Below are 16,133 nucleotides of genomic sequence, written 5' to 3' on the forward strand. Positions count from 1 at the left end.
CATTATGGGGTATTGTGTGTAGATTGCTGAGGATGTTTTATTTATTTAATCCATTAAGGCTGTAACACAGAATAAGGCTGTAACACTTCAAAATGTGGAAAAAGTGCTTTCAGATTTGCAATATACAGATTAATCTAAAAATGCATTAGGGCTGCAAGAAATATTTGATTCTAAGGAGAAAGACAGGAAACAGAGGGAAAGCATAATACATCCTTGATAAATCACCAATAATTGAATGCCAGTCTCAAGATGCTGCAAAATCAAACCAGGCAAATAATTTTGCTTTGTTTATCTGTACAGTATATGTGTTTGTGTGTGTGTGTGTGTGTGTGTGTGTGTGTATGTGTGTGTGTGTGAAAGCATCATCAAACACATCCCATAATGTTACAATCTTTGCAATGTTCTACAACTTCTTTAAGGGCTATCAAAGAAGAACTATTAACATGCACACACTGAAATTGTGAGGCTATATTGTTGCACAATGTTTTTCTGCTTAACCTCCAGCTTAAACATAGCGGGATGTGAAGACTATTTTTCCTGTTTCCTCCAGCCAGAGGAGTGGAGAGGCATGTGGGCTGATAGATCCTGTCTGTGTCTGTCCTACTGTTTTGCCAAACGCTCTGATGGTTACAACTAAACAAATATGCTATCTAGAACACAGGAGGCTGCTGAGGGGAGGGTTCATAATAACGTCTGGAATGGAGTGGATGGAATGGTATCAAACACATGGAAAACATGTTTGGTGAGTTCGACACCATTCTATTCATAGCGTTCCAGCCATTACTATGAGCCCATCCTCCCTAATTAAGAGGGAATCTAAAAGGGTTCTTTGGCTGTCCCCATAGGAGAACCCTTTGAAGAAGCATTTTTGGTTCCAGGTAGAACCCTTTTGGGTTTAACGTAGGGTTCTACGTGGAACCAAAAAGGGTTCTCCTATGGGGACAGCCAAAGAAACCTTTTGGAGTGTGTAGAGTGTGTAGAGTAGAGTGATGATTAGCTCTAAGCCTCCTGCCTTGCATTCTCTTCCCCTCCACCACTGTTAACTCAGTTCATCTGCAATGGCTCAAAAGAGAATCTAAGCCATATCAATAATAACTCTAATCTACTTACCAAGCTGACCAGATGAAAGTACTGTGTAGTTGTCCATTCACATTTTCAAAAGACACTCAGCATACATCAAGTACAAAGTACCAATAGGTCATACATATGCTCTGGGAAGCTATTTAAATATATTCTGACAAACTGAAATCAATCACTACACCTGTATTTTAATCATTTTAGGACCTGGACATCAGAATAAAGAGGGCTGATTGCTGAGTGCTTTAGACACATATTAAATACACAGATCATTAATTTCTCTGCCTATGCATACAGTGCATGTCAGTACATACATTTTCTCCGTAAAGAAATAAAGTGAAAATGACACCATGTCTGGTTTATTTTCTGAAAAATATTTTATTTCCAGAGTAAAATAAATGATATATTGCCATACAAAAAAGTGTAAGAAAAGGGACAATGCCAAAACTTTAACTCTAGAGAAAATGGAAAATAAGAAGTTAGATGTGCCATCAAGCCTTGAGGGTTTTCAAATAAATATGTCAAGGGATAACAAAATAAGAACGCCTATTACCTTGTAGGATTATCAGCCATTGCATGTAAATTACTCCAAGTACCTTTTGTGAGACTTCACATGTAGATTCTGCATGCCTAAAGCAACAAGCAGTGTTACTCTGCCCTATGAAAAGCCCTGTTTTAGTTTGCTTTGCTCTTGTTCATTGTTTGTTTCTTATTCCTTTCTTGTTATGACATGGCTCCCATCTGATATGTGATGCAACTAAAAATGTTTTAATAATTAAATATCAAATTATTATATTATCATCTCAGTTTAGTTAACTCTAATAAAACATTCTGAACCTCACAAGTACAAATATATAAACTTTTAATATTCATGGTTTAGCTTGAAGAGATATGGTATGTCATTATAACACACACAAAAATACTTATTATATTTTCCAATCTTTGCTTTTCCACTATGGTCCAAAACCCCCCCCCCCCCCCCCAAAAAAACATAAATAATATTCTTATCTAGTAATCCCTCATATTAAAAAATATTAGGGTTTAATAAACTAGGCAAATAAAAAGCAAAGAAATGTTTACAACTTGAAGAACCTTCAGAAATTAGTCTGCAAAAAGACAGATATACAGTATCTCTTTCACAATGATAGAAATGGATATGAATAATATAAGATAACCCATAGAAAGACAAACTGTATTCTATGTTCATAGTCAAAAACAGTGTTTCTGTTCCAGCAAGAGTACTGTTTTTGTACAATGTATGCTGACATTAACACCATTTCAGCTACCTCCACTGAACTGCATTCTGACACTGAAAGCATATAGTAACTTCAGACTATCATCCTATATAAGCGTTCTACTTCCTCTACTATATAGAGTATATGAGAAAGTGCTCTGTTCGTTTCATCAAAATAAAACGTAAATTACACAACACCGAATCATTTACACTTATATATTAGTTCCCTGGCGGAACGAGATGTAACACATAGTAATACTGACCGAACAGGACCTGTCATTTTCACTGACTGGATCCATGTTATACTCAGCGAGTATGGCGCCCACAGTAGTATAATATTGACCATCTAATCACCTATGAGCAGGACAGAACCAGACAGTAGTTGTCTTCTACTAACAATCACAACAGAGTTCACTGGCACTGGACGACATCCTCGCTGATAACACCTCTACAAACAAAATGGCCTCTATCAAAAGTTACCAATTTGGAGAAGAGAGCAGCAACAGTCTTCCAGGGCCTGAATAGGACTTCAGATAAAAAACGTTCTATCATTTAATAAATAAAGAAAGACAGAAAGACGATAATCCTTCAAGAGAATTATGAAGGTAGCAGATAGTCCTCTTGATGGTTCAGAAACTATAAAACCGACTCCATATTTTCGCACCACTCATGGTCCTCTAGGTTGTATATAAACTTTGTCCTGTTTGGGTTCTGACTCCCATCCTTCATGTTGTCCATTGTGAGACTGGAGGGGAACAGTTCGGTTGGTGTTGTATAGCCCTCGTGATTTTTGATGTATTTCTTATAGTTCTTGCGTAAACAGTACCAGGTAGTGGTGTACAGAATGAAGGCGGTGACCTTAAGACCAATGGCCAGGCTCACATACAGATGTCTGTAGGCGATATTGTCGTACAGCAGGCAGGCTCCCTTATCCCCACACTCTGTACTCCAGAAAAGGCAAGTTGAGTCAATCCCAGCACCAAAGATCAGAGGAGGGGGGATGAATCCTACAGAACAGGTGTGGAGAGGATTACAGCTGGAGAAATCAATACTACAGCATCTGAAACCTCAGTATGTTTGATTTATAAACAAAGTAATGTAATAGTGCAACCTGACTGGTTCAGATGCAAGTCTAACAGTACTGTAACTTACCAAGTAGTCGCAGCAAGAGAAACAAAACTCCAAGAGCATATGATTTCAGCTCAGGGCTCACAGTCCTAGGAAGAGGAGACAACAGTATTTGTTACACACAGAAAAGAGAGAGCTGTCTCTGAGTAATGCAAACCCTCTCTACATGTTGACTGGGTTCTTCTGCGAAAGTTATAGCATGGTGGAAGGTGAGTGCCAGTGGGGTTACCTGATGAGGATGATGACGGATGGTGTTTGAGCCATGGAGCCGATCATGCAGCAGGCACAGATGACACAGAGGAAGGTGAGGAAGGCCTCCTGGCAGCCTGGACTGGGACACTTCCCTGGAACAGCTGTGGCCATCTCGCTGTCACTGGATATACATGTACACCCTGTCAAATTCTGAAGACAGGAGAATAGATGCATCTGCGTTAGTATTACTGTCTTACATTATGTGACAATAAGCCAGATTAACACAGAGACAAATCTACAGTCTCTATAGGTAGGTTTTTTGGGGGCTTTGGTTCACTGCAAAGGGATAAGCATCTGACTACAGAGCAAGGTGTAACAATGAAGACCATATAGCCCAGGGATGGGCCACTTTGATAGGGGTGGGGACCACAAAAGATCTGAACTGATAAGGGACCGCAGTGGCTCGCGGGTCTGTGTACCCACATCCTTCCCCACACATGCAGTCAACTGATTGTGCAACCAATCTACAGTACCAGTCAAAAGTTTGGACACACCTACTCATTCAAGGTTAAAAACATTTTTTTTTAAACATTCTACATTGTGGAATAATAGTGAAGAGATCAAAACAATGAAATAACCAACAAAGTGTTAAACAAATCAAAATATATTATATATTTGAGATTCTTCAAAGTAGCCACCCTTTCCCTTGATGACAGCTTTGCACACTCTTGTCATTCTCCCAACCAGCTTCATGARGTAGTCACCTGGAATGCATTTCAATTAACAAGTGTGCCTTGATGAAGTTTATTTGTGGAATTTCTTTTCTTCTTAATGCGTTTGAGCCAATCAGTTGTGTTGTGACAAGGTAAGGGTGGTGTACAGAAGATAGCCCTATTTGGTAAAAGACCAAGTCCATATCATGGAAATAACAGCTCAAATAAGCAAAGAGAAATGACAGTCCATCATTACTTTGAGACATGAAGGTCAGTCAATTCTGAAAATGTCAAGAACTTTGAAAGTTTCTTCAAGTGCAGTCGCAAAAAAGATCAAGCGCTATGATGAAACTGGTTCTCATGAGGACCGCCACAGGAAAGGAAGACCAAGAGTTACCTCTGCTGCAGAGGACAAGTTCATTAGAGTTAACTGCACCTCAGATTGCAGCCCAAATAAATGCTTCACAGAGTTCAAGTAACAGACACATCTCAACATTAACTGTTCAGAGGAGACTGTGTGAATAAGGCCTTCATGGTCAAATTGCTGCAAAGAAACCACTACTAAAGGACACCAATAGTAAGAATAATAAGAGACGTGCTTGGGCCAAGAAACACGAGCAATGGACATTAGACTGGTGGAAATCTATCCTTTGGTCTGATGAGTCCAACTTTTAGAACCACTGTGTCTTTGTGTGATGCAGAGTAGGTGAACGGATTATCTCTGCATGTGTGGTTCCCACCGAGAAGCATGGAGGAGGATGTGTGATGGTGTGGGGTGCTTTGCTGGTGACACTGTCTGTGATTTATTTACATTTCAAGGCACACTTAACCAGCATGGCTACAACAGCATTCTGCAGTAATATGCCATTCCATCTGGTTTGCGCTTAGTGGGACTATCATTTGTTTTTCAACAGGACAATGACCAACACACCTCCAGGCTGTGTAAGGGCTATTTGACCAAGAAGGAGAGTGATGGAGTGCTCCATCAGAAGACCTGGCATCCACAATCACCCGACCTCAACCCAATTGAGATGGTTTGGGATGAGTTGGACTGCAGAGTGAAGGAAAAGCAGCCAACAAGTGCTCAGCATATGTGGGAACTCCTAAAGACTGTTGGAAAAGCATTCCAGGAGAAGCTGGTTGAGAGAATGCCAAGAGTGTGCAAAACTGTCATCAAGGCAAAGCGTGGCTACTTTGAAGAATCTCACATATAAAATATATTTTGATTTGTTGAACACTTTTTTGGATCCAGTCATATGATTTCATATGTGTTATTTCATAGTTTTGATGTCTTCACTATTATTCTACAATGTAGAAAATAGTAAAATAAAGAAAAAACATTGAATGAGTAGGTGTGTCTAAACTTTTGACTGGTACTGTATTTGTGCAGATAAACTCTCTTACCTAAATGCATTATACCAGTAGCCAGGGTTGGCCATAGCCTTTTGGGTGCCCTAAGCAAGATTTGAATGGCCAATTATTTTGTGTTTGTAAGTACATTTCCTGCAATTTTGCCATGAGGCATAGAAAAATGTTGCAGTTGTATGCATTTTGGCATGGAGTGGAGAGAAATTGGAAAATTTTACACAAAAATCTCATGCAATTCTACTGATTTTGCCATGGGGCAGAGATCATTTTCCTTCAGCTTTGTAGCTAATTTCCTACAATTGTATCCATTTTACCATGAAGTGGAGACGTTTTAAGTTTTAAAGCTAATTTCCTGCAATTCTACACATTTTGCCATGACTTATGCCATGTTAATATGATATCTGAGTGAGAGTGACTAACAAAATCAATAGGGCCCGGTCGGTATTCGGCCATAATGACTACAGGTTTAGATAGCTGGCAAGACTAACTTACCGATCTAAAAATTGTTAGCTGACATGGCTAATTGAGTGACTGTCAGTGACTGACATAACAAGAGAAAAACTACTGATGCACAACCACATTTCTAAATCGCACCTTGTGTATTCTATTATTCAAACGCTCAAAAGTAATTTAAAACCCTGACTAAACTCAAAAAAACATAAAAAATGGAGATGAGGGTAGCCTTCCAGGGTAGATGCCTGTACTTACTGTTGTAGTGCAGCCTGCGAAGCAGGAGGACAGGTAGGTGACTCCGTTGGAGCCGCAAACTGGGCTGACTGATGAGGTGTAGCAGTTACAGTTACTCATGCAGGGGACCTCTGGCTTCTCGCCCACCCGCAGTGTCCTGGAGAGCGCGAGAGCGAAAGAGATAGAGAAAGCTGTTTAGACTATGCTGTGTACATATCAGAAAGGAATAAAAAGCACATAAATGTTTCTGAAAGTTTCTGTAGCTACGATGTATCTAATTGAGCATGTTTTAAATGGTGGAAATCACATTTCTGTGGAACTAGACAGTATAAGCTACTATCTCAGCTATTATCTCAGAAATCAGTGAAAGCGCTTTTTCCAAACAGATTTTAAGTAACTTGTATATTGACTAATGTTTCTGTAGTCAGTGTGTGGCTGACCTTGTTCCCACTTTCATCAAACCCCCTTCCCCCAACAGAAGTTCTGCTATTACATATGCTAAACCAGTGGTGTAGGTACAGGCTGTTCTTACTCGTTGCCATAGGCGACGGTCACCCCAGCGACAGGCCCTGTGTCACAGCCAAGGAAGAGGAAGGAGACGTAGCAGGCGGTGGAGATCAGGTTGACCAGCATGGCCATGCGAATGGCCCCCAGCGCTGAGAGGTTCAGCTTTTTGACCAGAAGCCCCCCCAGGAATATCCCCAGACAAGCACAGGGGATGGCCGTCATTCCTGAAGAGAGTTAATACCGCCATATGTTAACCTTATCACCTTCTCATATACTGTACTGATGCTTCTCACTGTACTGCTCCCTGTGTACTGTGTTGCACCAGGGGGTCTGGGGCTGTGTGTATGTGTGTGTGTCATGCATGTGCTTGCCACTGGCCCTAACCTAGTAGTTGATTAGCTGAGGAGGTGGTGAGGTTAAACTGCTGCTCCAAGTACTTCCCCAGGAAGGCAGCGAAGCCAGCCACCACACCGATCTCCATACAGGCCGCCAGCGTGATGCAAGTGAACACCGGGTTTGAGAGAAGGTGCTTGGTAACCTTAGGGATCACTGAGAAGAGAAGATGAAGAGATCCTTAATTTCAAAGTGCCACATGGACACAGACAACTGCTAACAAGTCTAACTATCGCTTACTATTTCTGATATATTTTAGAAAAAAATATTCTGCCAGTTATAATTTAACTGGTGTAAGGGTAATATCAACATCTGAAAACATTTTGTAATCTCATGTGGAATGTACATGTCTCTTTCTTCATATTTAGTAACACGCTAAATAGTATCTGTGGAAGCAGAGGATTTAATTCCCTTCATTTTCTCATAACAGACAGCATAAATCATACACTACCCCTGGCATATCAGAGAATAGACTATACCAGGGCTCTCCAACCCTGTTCCCAGAGAGCTACCCTCTTGTGGATTTTCGCTCCAGCCCCAGTTGTAACTAACCTGATTCAGCTTGTCAACTAGCTAATTATTAGAATCATGTGGGCTAGATTAGGGTTGGAGTGAAAACCGACAAGACGGTAGCTCCCCAGGAACAGGGTTGGAGAGCCCTGGTCTACACTTTACAAAACAGCATCTGAAACTAGGTTAAAAAAAATCTTTATTGCGGTTTTGAGAAAAAACATACATGCGGTAAAGAGGCCAATGAAACGCAGACCATGGGGGATAGCGCAAGTACACCATCATTGGCAGGCATTCAAAAAATCGACATTAGTAAAATCCGTAATGATTTATGTGTTCTAACAAGCCCACACTGTGGTTATTAAAATCCGATTTTAATATGTATTGCTTTTTTTGCTGCATAATATTTACAAGTTGTCCTTTTCAGGATGATAAAAAAGACTGCTAAATGCTAACTCCCGTTCCTTTAAGCTGGTAGACAGGCTAGCCATATAGAATCGGAGGTGCTAGTTGAAGCTGTTTTACGTGTAATGCAGTTGATTGGTGACATCCATACAAGCATATACTCAAATTTGTACCCCAACATTGATGGGGTAAACGTTCCCATTTAGTGTCTACTCTCTTGCACGGGTGTTAAATTAATACATCGTTTGTGGGGACTACATTATGTTTATTTGGTCTTATACTGAATGCTCCACCATTGACATGAGTATTGTATAGAACTATGTGTGGGCACATAATAGCCAAACAAATCATGGTGGGATAGAGATGGAGAATAAGTGATGTGATACGGTATATACAATAGCATAACAAGTGTTAATTTAACTGCACAAATACTACATGTACTATAAAGGGACAGAAAACAATTCTCACCTCTGAGCTGCTGAAAGCAGGTGGGACCATTGATGGGCTCATGGTTGTTGCGTCCCACCCCGTTGCTGGACTTGGGCATCTCATTATAGTCCAGGGGCAGAGAGGAAGAGGGGAGCATGGCCTGCTCACTCTCCCCTCCACCGTCCCTGTCCTTCTCTCGGTCTGACAGGGTTTGGGGAAAGCCAAACATGAAGAGGGATGAGAAGAAGAGTAAGGCACCACACAGGAGGAAGCCCCCCCACCAGGCTCCGATCCACCGAGGGTCATCAGAGGTAATGTCCAGCTTACCTGTGGAGGGACAGAAAAAAACACATAYAAGCATTGTTAACATCAAACACACATTTCAGTGATTTCCCCATAATCAATTTACAGATTAATGTTATTTTGGTTAACCTTGAATAGCACACTACTTAGCTCTAATTATTTGGTATTTTATTAGGATCCCCATTAGCTGTTGCAAAAGCAGCAGCTACTCTTCCTGGGGTCCACACAAAACATGAAACATAATACAGAACGTCAATAGACAAGAACAGCTCAAGGACAGAACTACATTAAAACATTTTTTAAAGGCACACGTAACCTACATATCAATGCATACACACAAACTATCTTGGTCAAATAGGGGAGAGGCGTTGTACCGTGAGGTGTTGCTTTATCTGTTTTTTGAAACCAGGTTTGATGTTAATTTGAGCAATATGAGATGGAAGGAAGTTCCATGCATTGATAGTTCATTTAACTTCTTAATGAATGCAGTTTTGTATAGTCTGTGCTCTGTTTGTGTTTTTTCCACAGTATTGGTGTGAGGTGAGGTAGGTTGTATTTCCCAGTGACTTACTAGTGTCGATGAAGACAAAGTCCACATAGAACTTGGTGCAGAGGGACCCCAGGAGGAAACCACAGGCAGGTCCAAACACCAGAGTAGAAAAGACGATCCCTGGGATGACATGGAGAGATTAGTTCAGTAGACAACACAGGTATGAACAAGTTATCACCAGTTCCTGGGTGAAATATAACAATTCTTAATTTAACCACAAGGTGTCGCACCTTGTTCACTAATCCACAGCCTTTTCCAGAGGGCAGCATGAGGCAAGCTCAGAGCGGATTTTTTTATGCATGCTATGTAAATAATTATGCAAAACAAATGTATCAGCTTTAAGGAAGCTGAATTGAACTACACTTGAATATGTGTATCACCTCTGATCCTAACTGCCAGATCTTGACAATCATCAAYCCACTGATGATGCCATACAATAAGGAGAGAAATATATACTTGCGCTAGCTACATACATCATGAAAAAGATTCAGTTGACCTACTAAAATAAACCTATTCCAAAAAAGCCTGAGTCTAACAGTGTGGCCAGCTGGAGCAACACTGTGTGACCACAAATCCTCATTAAAGTGCTGATTGTCAGAGGGTGAGAGCCTGGCACAGGGAGTCAGACAGACAGGGGAAGACAAAGGGCCAGAGCTCATGAGGACCTGGGAGGCTCTATTTGGCCTCCAAATATCCTCTTTCACCTTTCAACACACCTCATTTAGTGTAAATTGATTCATTCAAAGTGGAACATAAAAACACATTTGAATGTGTTAGTGAGCCAGTGCTATACAGGGCATTGGATAATATGGATAACTTGGGTACGAGCAGAAGGATGCTCCTGGACCAACTGACACTCTCCAGAGCCTCCTGCTGATCCCCCTCAGTCCTGCTCTGGCTTAGGCTCAGGCAGAGGCCAGTCGGGTCTTGTGCGGGGAGGCTCAAAGCCCATGGTCATGTCATTCCTGAAATAAAATCCTGCTTAGCATAATACTGAGCTTTGGCAGACGCTGTTTGAAATGCCTGATGGACAGACAGACAGTGGGAGGTGGGTAGACAGGCAGCACTTCAACTAACACAAGTCGATTCACAGCCAAAAAACCATAGATACTGTAAATGTCAGAAGATAGAAGTGTGGTTCTTTCATTTTCATCAGGTCTGTACAAGATACAGTATGTTTGCAGAGTGTGTTTCACCTTTCCCACTAACGCATGGTAGTAGTCACATTAAAAACTTTTATTGTTACAAATGATCAAATAAAATGTTTACTAATAATACGTTACAGATAGTAAGAAGTCTTTTAATCCCAAAATGTTTAATATGCATTATGGGTTTAAGCCCTAAAATGTTTCAATCGAGCAATGTGTTTACTGGAATTAAATTAGAAAATGTGCAAACAAATAACAAATGTTCTTGATTATCACGAAACAATGCTCTCTAGCAAGTACTGAAAACACTTAAGCAGCGGGTGTGGCAGTAGGCACTAGCTGGTTGACTAATTAGGATGATTCAGAGATACTCAAAAGCAGTAGCACTCCTTGCTATCCCAGCTTCCTTTGCAGTTGTGCTCCATTAAAGTGAGGTGGTGGAGGTAGGGAGCGGGAGCCCCATTAAGTTGAACAGCCACCTGACATTAGCCCGTGCTGGCTCCGGGTCGGCCTTAGCACTGCTGCCGATAGGAACCACAGCTACAGTCAGCATGACAGATGTTACGCATACACGTCAAGCAGCCAATGAATGAGTCAGTTTCATCATTCACTTAATTACATTGGCTCAGATCAAAGCTGTATATAATGTACATCCCTGTGAACACTGACAATGAGTCCCTGCTTCCTGACCACACCACCATACTGCCCACCTATTCATTATATCCCACAGGCTACATGTTTCACTTTGCTGCTTATAAGGTTATCCTCTCAATAAATGACTATGTTAATCTTACGCAAGGCAATGCACAGCAATAAAGTACTGCACACTGTTCCTGTCATATCACAGGACAAATCAGGTAACTTTCTCTGGATAAAGAGAGGGGAGTCTGGAGTGTTCGCTTTACGGTTGTCAAGCTGGAACAAAAATATATCGCTTCTGCCTGAGACCTAAGGCAAACCCTGGTTGTCTGGAAGGTTGGCCGTAAGGCCAACGTGGTCTGTTGGTTGAAGGCAAATACAGATACAGCACACTTGGCTGTGTCTGTGTGATGACTTTGAATCAACATTGAAAACTGATTGGATTTGCAAAAAGTCATCAACATATGGGAATTTCGTGTTTTTTTCACCCAACTTTTAACCTAAATCAAATGACATGGTGACATTTTTTTGTTGATTTCACGTTGAATTCACGCTAGTTGACGACTCAACCAAATGTAAATTAAAACTAGACATTGAACTGACGTCTGTGCATAGTGGGAGCTACTGTATGTACGTATCCCTAAAGCACTATTGTACAGCAGGATCATTTTCTTGTTCCAGAGTGACTATATCACTAAGTCAATCGTACAACATGTATCACATATAGGCCTCCTAGATTACTCTACGATCAATCACTTTGGCTCTAGTCTAGTACAGTATGTTGTCTATTTCTCCAACCAGCTGTAACAACAACTGCTGATCTGAAGCCATCTCTTACTGGGATTGGATAGCCTACAAGTCAATTCCAGTGAAACAGTAACTTATGCACCAAATCATCACTGGTAGCTTCACCATGGTGTTCTACAGTAAGTAGACGTCTTCAAAAATACTACATGGAACAAACTATGCCCAAAAGAGTACCTGAGTTGTACATTTTTTATAAAAACAGGAGAGTTAGCAAAGTAAGCAGATATACCAATGAAGTTGTTTATGCAGTCTGACAGCCTTTTTTAGGAGAAACTGTAGCATCTTGTGTATACATGCTAACTGGCCTGTTGTGCATCAAATGAATACTGTGCAGGCACTGTTTCAAGCATGTCCTTAAAAACAGCGAGTGTTGTCTCCTCATAGCAACAACACCATCATTGCTCTCACCACAGAAAACCTCATAGAGCAAACTCAGTTAGTGAAATCACCTTCCAGGAGATGACGGTTAGACCACAACCGCTCACAGGCTTAAAGTTTCCACCAAACTCTCCGCCTCTGAGTGCTTACAGAAACACAGTACAGTCTCCTTGGTAATCACACTCAACTATCCTACATCTGGTGCACAGTACATGTCATGAACCTAACATATTTCAACCTTTCAAGGACCACGCGTTCTGTGCATCTGACAGTTTTAATACCCTGTATTGAGAAAATGTTATTGTCATCCTGCTGGTTTAACCRTTCCAGATGAGGGAAATAGCAGTGAACAGAAGATCTTCGTAGTACTGTATCTGGGACTCCAAGGCAGTCTTATCTGGAAGACATGAGATGGCCAGATACTCAGGTCTTGGAGAGGGTTTATTTTTTTTGAGCTGTCAGAAAAAAATCTCACTCTGAGAATGAGCAAAAACACAGCTGGTTCCTCTCTCCATGCAAGAAGGTGCACCACCCCTCTGCAACAAGCAGAGCAGGCAGCCCCCATCTACTTCTCTTTCTCAGGGCTTTATTCAAAGGGCTTTATTGGCATGGGAAACATATGGTTTACATTGCCAAAGCAAGTGAAATAGATAATAAACAAAAGTTAAATAAACAATCAAAAATAAACAGTAAACATTACGCTCACAAAAGTTACAACGGAATAGAGAGATTTCAAATGTAATATTATGGCTATATACAGGTTTAAGAGAGGTGGAAACTTTTAGCCTGTGAGTAGTTGTGGACTCACCCTAACCGTCATCCCCTGCAAGGTGATTTCACTAACTGAGTTTCCTCTATGAGGTTTCCTGTGGTGAGAGCAATGATGGTGTTGTTGCTATGAGGAGAAAACACTCGCTGCTTTTAGGGAAACGTTTGAAACAGTGCCTGCACAGTATTCATTTGATGCACAACAGGCCAGTTAGCATGTATACACAAGAAAGTAAGTTAAGTTACTGTTTCACTGGAATTGACTTGTAGGCTATCCAATCCCAGTAAGAGATGGCTTCAGATCAGCAGTTGTTGTTACAGCTGGTTGGAGAAATAGACAACATACTGTACTAGACTAGAGCCAAAGTGATTGATCGTAGAGTAATCTAGGAGGCCTATATGCGATTCATGTTGTACGATTGACTTAGTGATATAGTCTCTTTCTCGTGATCAAGTGATCCTTTCCCCCGTTCCTGACTTCAAGTGGACAGGCCTCATTTCTACCTATTACATTGCTCTATCTCTCGCTCTCTTTGTCTTTCTCGCTTTTGCTCAGAGTTCTAAGGTCTACCGGTTGAACTCTGTGGGATGATGAATGTGGTGTGGCCATATGGAGAGGTGTGATTTGACATGATTTATTTAGGAGATTCCTCACTAGGCCACTGACAAGCTTGTAAAGATGTAAGCATGCTTCAGTTTCGTCTGGCACCTAGCCGAACCGAACGAATGTGCTCACCTACTCTCTTAAAAGACCTTTGCTTGAAAAACGAGAAAAAAATGGTAATAGTACTGTTTGTCCTATTTTGAGACGCCGTAGCCGGTATACACTTCGTTAAATTAGTCAGAATTAATGTAAAATAACTCAAGAAATCTGTCATTAATTTAGTTGCACAATTTTACATCTAACTAAGATGTTTGGTGCAGTATTTCTTAATGAAATTCTTTGCATGAAAACGAGTCGTCTCTCATTGAACGACAACAAAGACTTTATTGAACAATCACTACTGAGCCCGAACAGCCAAAATAACCCTCACCGAAGTCCAAAACAAACAAGAAATTCACAAAATGTTGTCTTAATATATGCACAATGTCACGTCTACTCCCCGTCCCCCTCTCTGGCGCTCATTGTCGCCAGTTTACTCATTATTACGCACACCTGTCACCATCGTTACGCGCACCTGCGCCTCATGACACTCACCTAACTCCATCACCTTCCTGATTACCTCCCCTATATCTGTCACTCCCTTTGGTTCTTTACTCAGGCATTATTGTTTCTGTTGATCTCTTTCATTGTAACGGTACTCGTCCTCGTCTGATGACGAGTATGAAAGATCGGACCAATGTGCAGCGTGGTAAGTGTCCATTTTAATGAAATCCAACTGAACATGAACACTGAATGACAAAACAACAAACGAGAATGAACGAGACTGAAACAGTTCTGTATGGAAAGAACACAGACACAGAAAACAACTACCCACAACCCATAGTGGGAAAACAGGCTACCTAAGTGTTATTCTCAATCAGAGACAACGATCGACAGCTGCCTCTGATTGAGAACCATACCAGGCCAAACACAGAAATACAAAACCTAGACTACAAAACATAGAATGCCCACCCCAACTCACGCCCTGACCAAACTAAAATAAAGACATAAAAAAGGAACTAAGGTCAGAACGTGACATTCATGTCTGTACGCTACTCGTGTTTCTTGTTTTGTTCCATGTTCGTTTATTTATTAAATTCACTCCCTGTACTTAATTCACTCCCTGTAATTCACTCCCTGAACTGTTTCGGCTGGGAAGCATGCGGATGCCTTTACATTTAGCATGGCCTCTGGTTATTCCCCACCCATCTTGTGGGTGATGCAGCTCAAATGTTTCCAAACCTCAAGTCTTTCCACTAGATCTGAGCATTGCTAGATGAATGTGATAGCACGCATTTTACTCTGCATGGGGAGGTTACAGTACAAGCAATTGAGAATGAAAATCAGACACACCTTAAACTAGAAAAATAATTCCATTGATTTCATGAAAGCAGTTAAGACAAAACTGCTATATAATACTATGCTAGGGAACTAATGGGCATTTTTGTTTAATGAAATAGATCTTAATTAAGGCCATGATCAGAGCCAAATGGGCTTGTTTGTAAACGTCCATAGTATTTCCCTTAATTGCGTCTGAAATCTCCTTTTCTTCCAGCAGTTCTGTTATGGAACAAGTACAAAACAAACACATTTCTTCTTGTTGTATTTTGTTCAAGAATGTATGTATCCTGTGAATTACTCTCGGTAGAGCAGGGGTAGGCAACTAGATTTTTGTCCGAGCGGATGGTCGGGGGGCCCGGAACATAATTATAATAATTTGTACACTGCAAATTGACCACAACTAAGCCCATAAAGTATTTGAAAATAACAATCATTTTATACCTTGATTACATTGAGACATGATCACAGATGTCTCTTTTTTTATTTGTGGGAATATTGGGAACAGATTTCCTAAACAACCTTTTTTTTTTTTTTTTTTTTTACAGTTGTTTACAGATGAAACTGMTATTGTTGCATCAGCTAGAGTCTCCCGTTTCATATGCGCTATTGCAGCTACGAGATTCACAGGCACAGGAAATCGTTCTTTTGTCTGGATAGGACAGAAAATGTGACGTGTCGCTCACTATTCAAATAGACGATTCACTGTGTTTGTGAACCTCACAGCGGCGCTTGCAAGAATAGTGCATATGAGTCGGGACAACCAGCGCTTTTAGGGAATCTAAAGCAATTGATGTTGGGACGTTCACAGAGGGCGCTGTACACAGAAATATCCGTCGGAACCGGTCCAGAACCACTCAAAGTCTCCTATATAGGGAACTTAACATCTATACTAAACCATAATGCAGGCCACAAA

General features: G+C 40.9%; 1 protein-coding gene across 1 annotated transcript in view; it reads right to left on the minus strand.

Annotated features, from left to right (window-relative positions):
• Nucleotides 1-2,430: 2,430 nt before the first annotated feature.
• The window catches only part of slco3a1a (solute carrier organic anion transporter family member 3A1a), a 55,387-nt gene continuing 41,684 nt past the window's right edge, over nt 2,431-16,133 (minus strand). The window contains exons 3-10 of the mRNA XM_023971906.2: nt 9,518-9,616; nt 8,683-8,970; nt 7,291-7,455; nt 6,932-7,130; nt 6,421-6,556; nt 3,669-3,841; nt 3,464-3,528; nt 2,431-3,318 (exon numbers count right to left, since the gene is read on the minus strand). Of these exons, the coding sequence (XP_023827674.1) occupies nt 2,948-3,318; nt 3,464-3,528; nt 3,669-3,841; nt 6,421-6,556; nt 6,932-7,130; nt 7,291-7,455; nt 8,683-8,970; nt 9,518-9,616 (1,496 nt within the window). The 3' untranslated portion in view covers nt 2,431-2,947. The remainder of the gene's footprint in view (nt 3,319-3,463; nt 3,529-3,668; nt 3,842-6,420; nt 6,557-6,931; nt 7,131-7,290; nt 7,456-8,682; nt 8,971-9,517; nt 9,617-16,133) is intronic.

Source organism: Salvelinus sp. IW2-2015, linkage group LG26, assembly GCF_002910315.2.
Source record: "Salvelinus sp. IW2-2015 linkage group LG26, ASM291031v2, whole genome shotgun sequence".
Lineage (NCBI taxonomy): Eukaryota > Metazoa > Chordata > Actinopteri > Salmoniformes > Salmonidae > Salvelinus > Salvelinus sp. IW2-2015.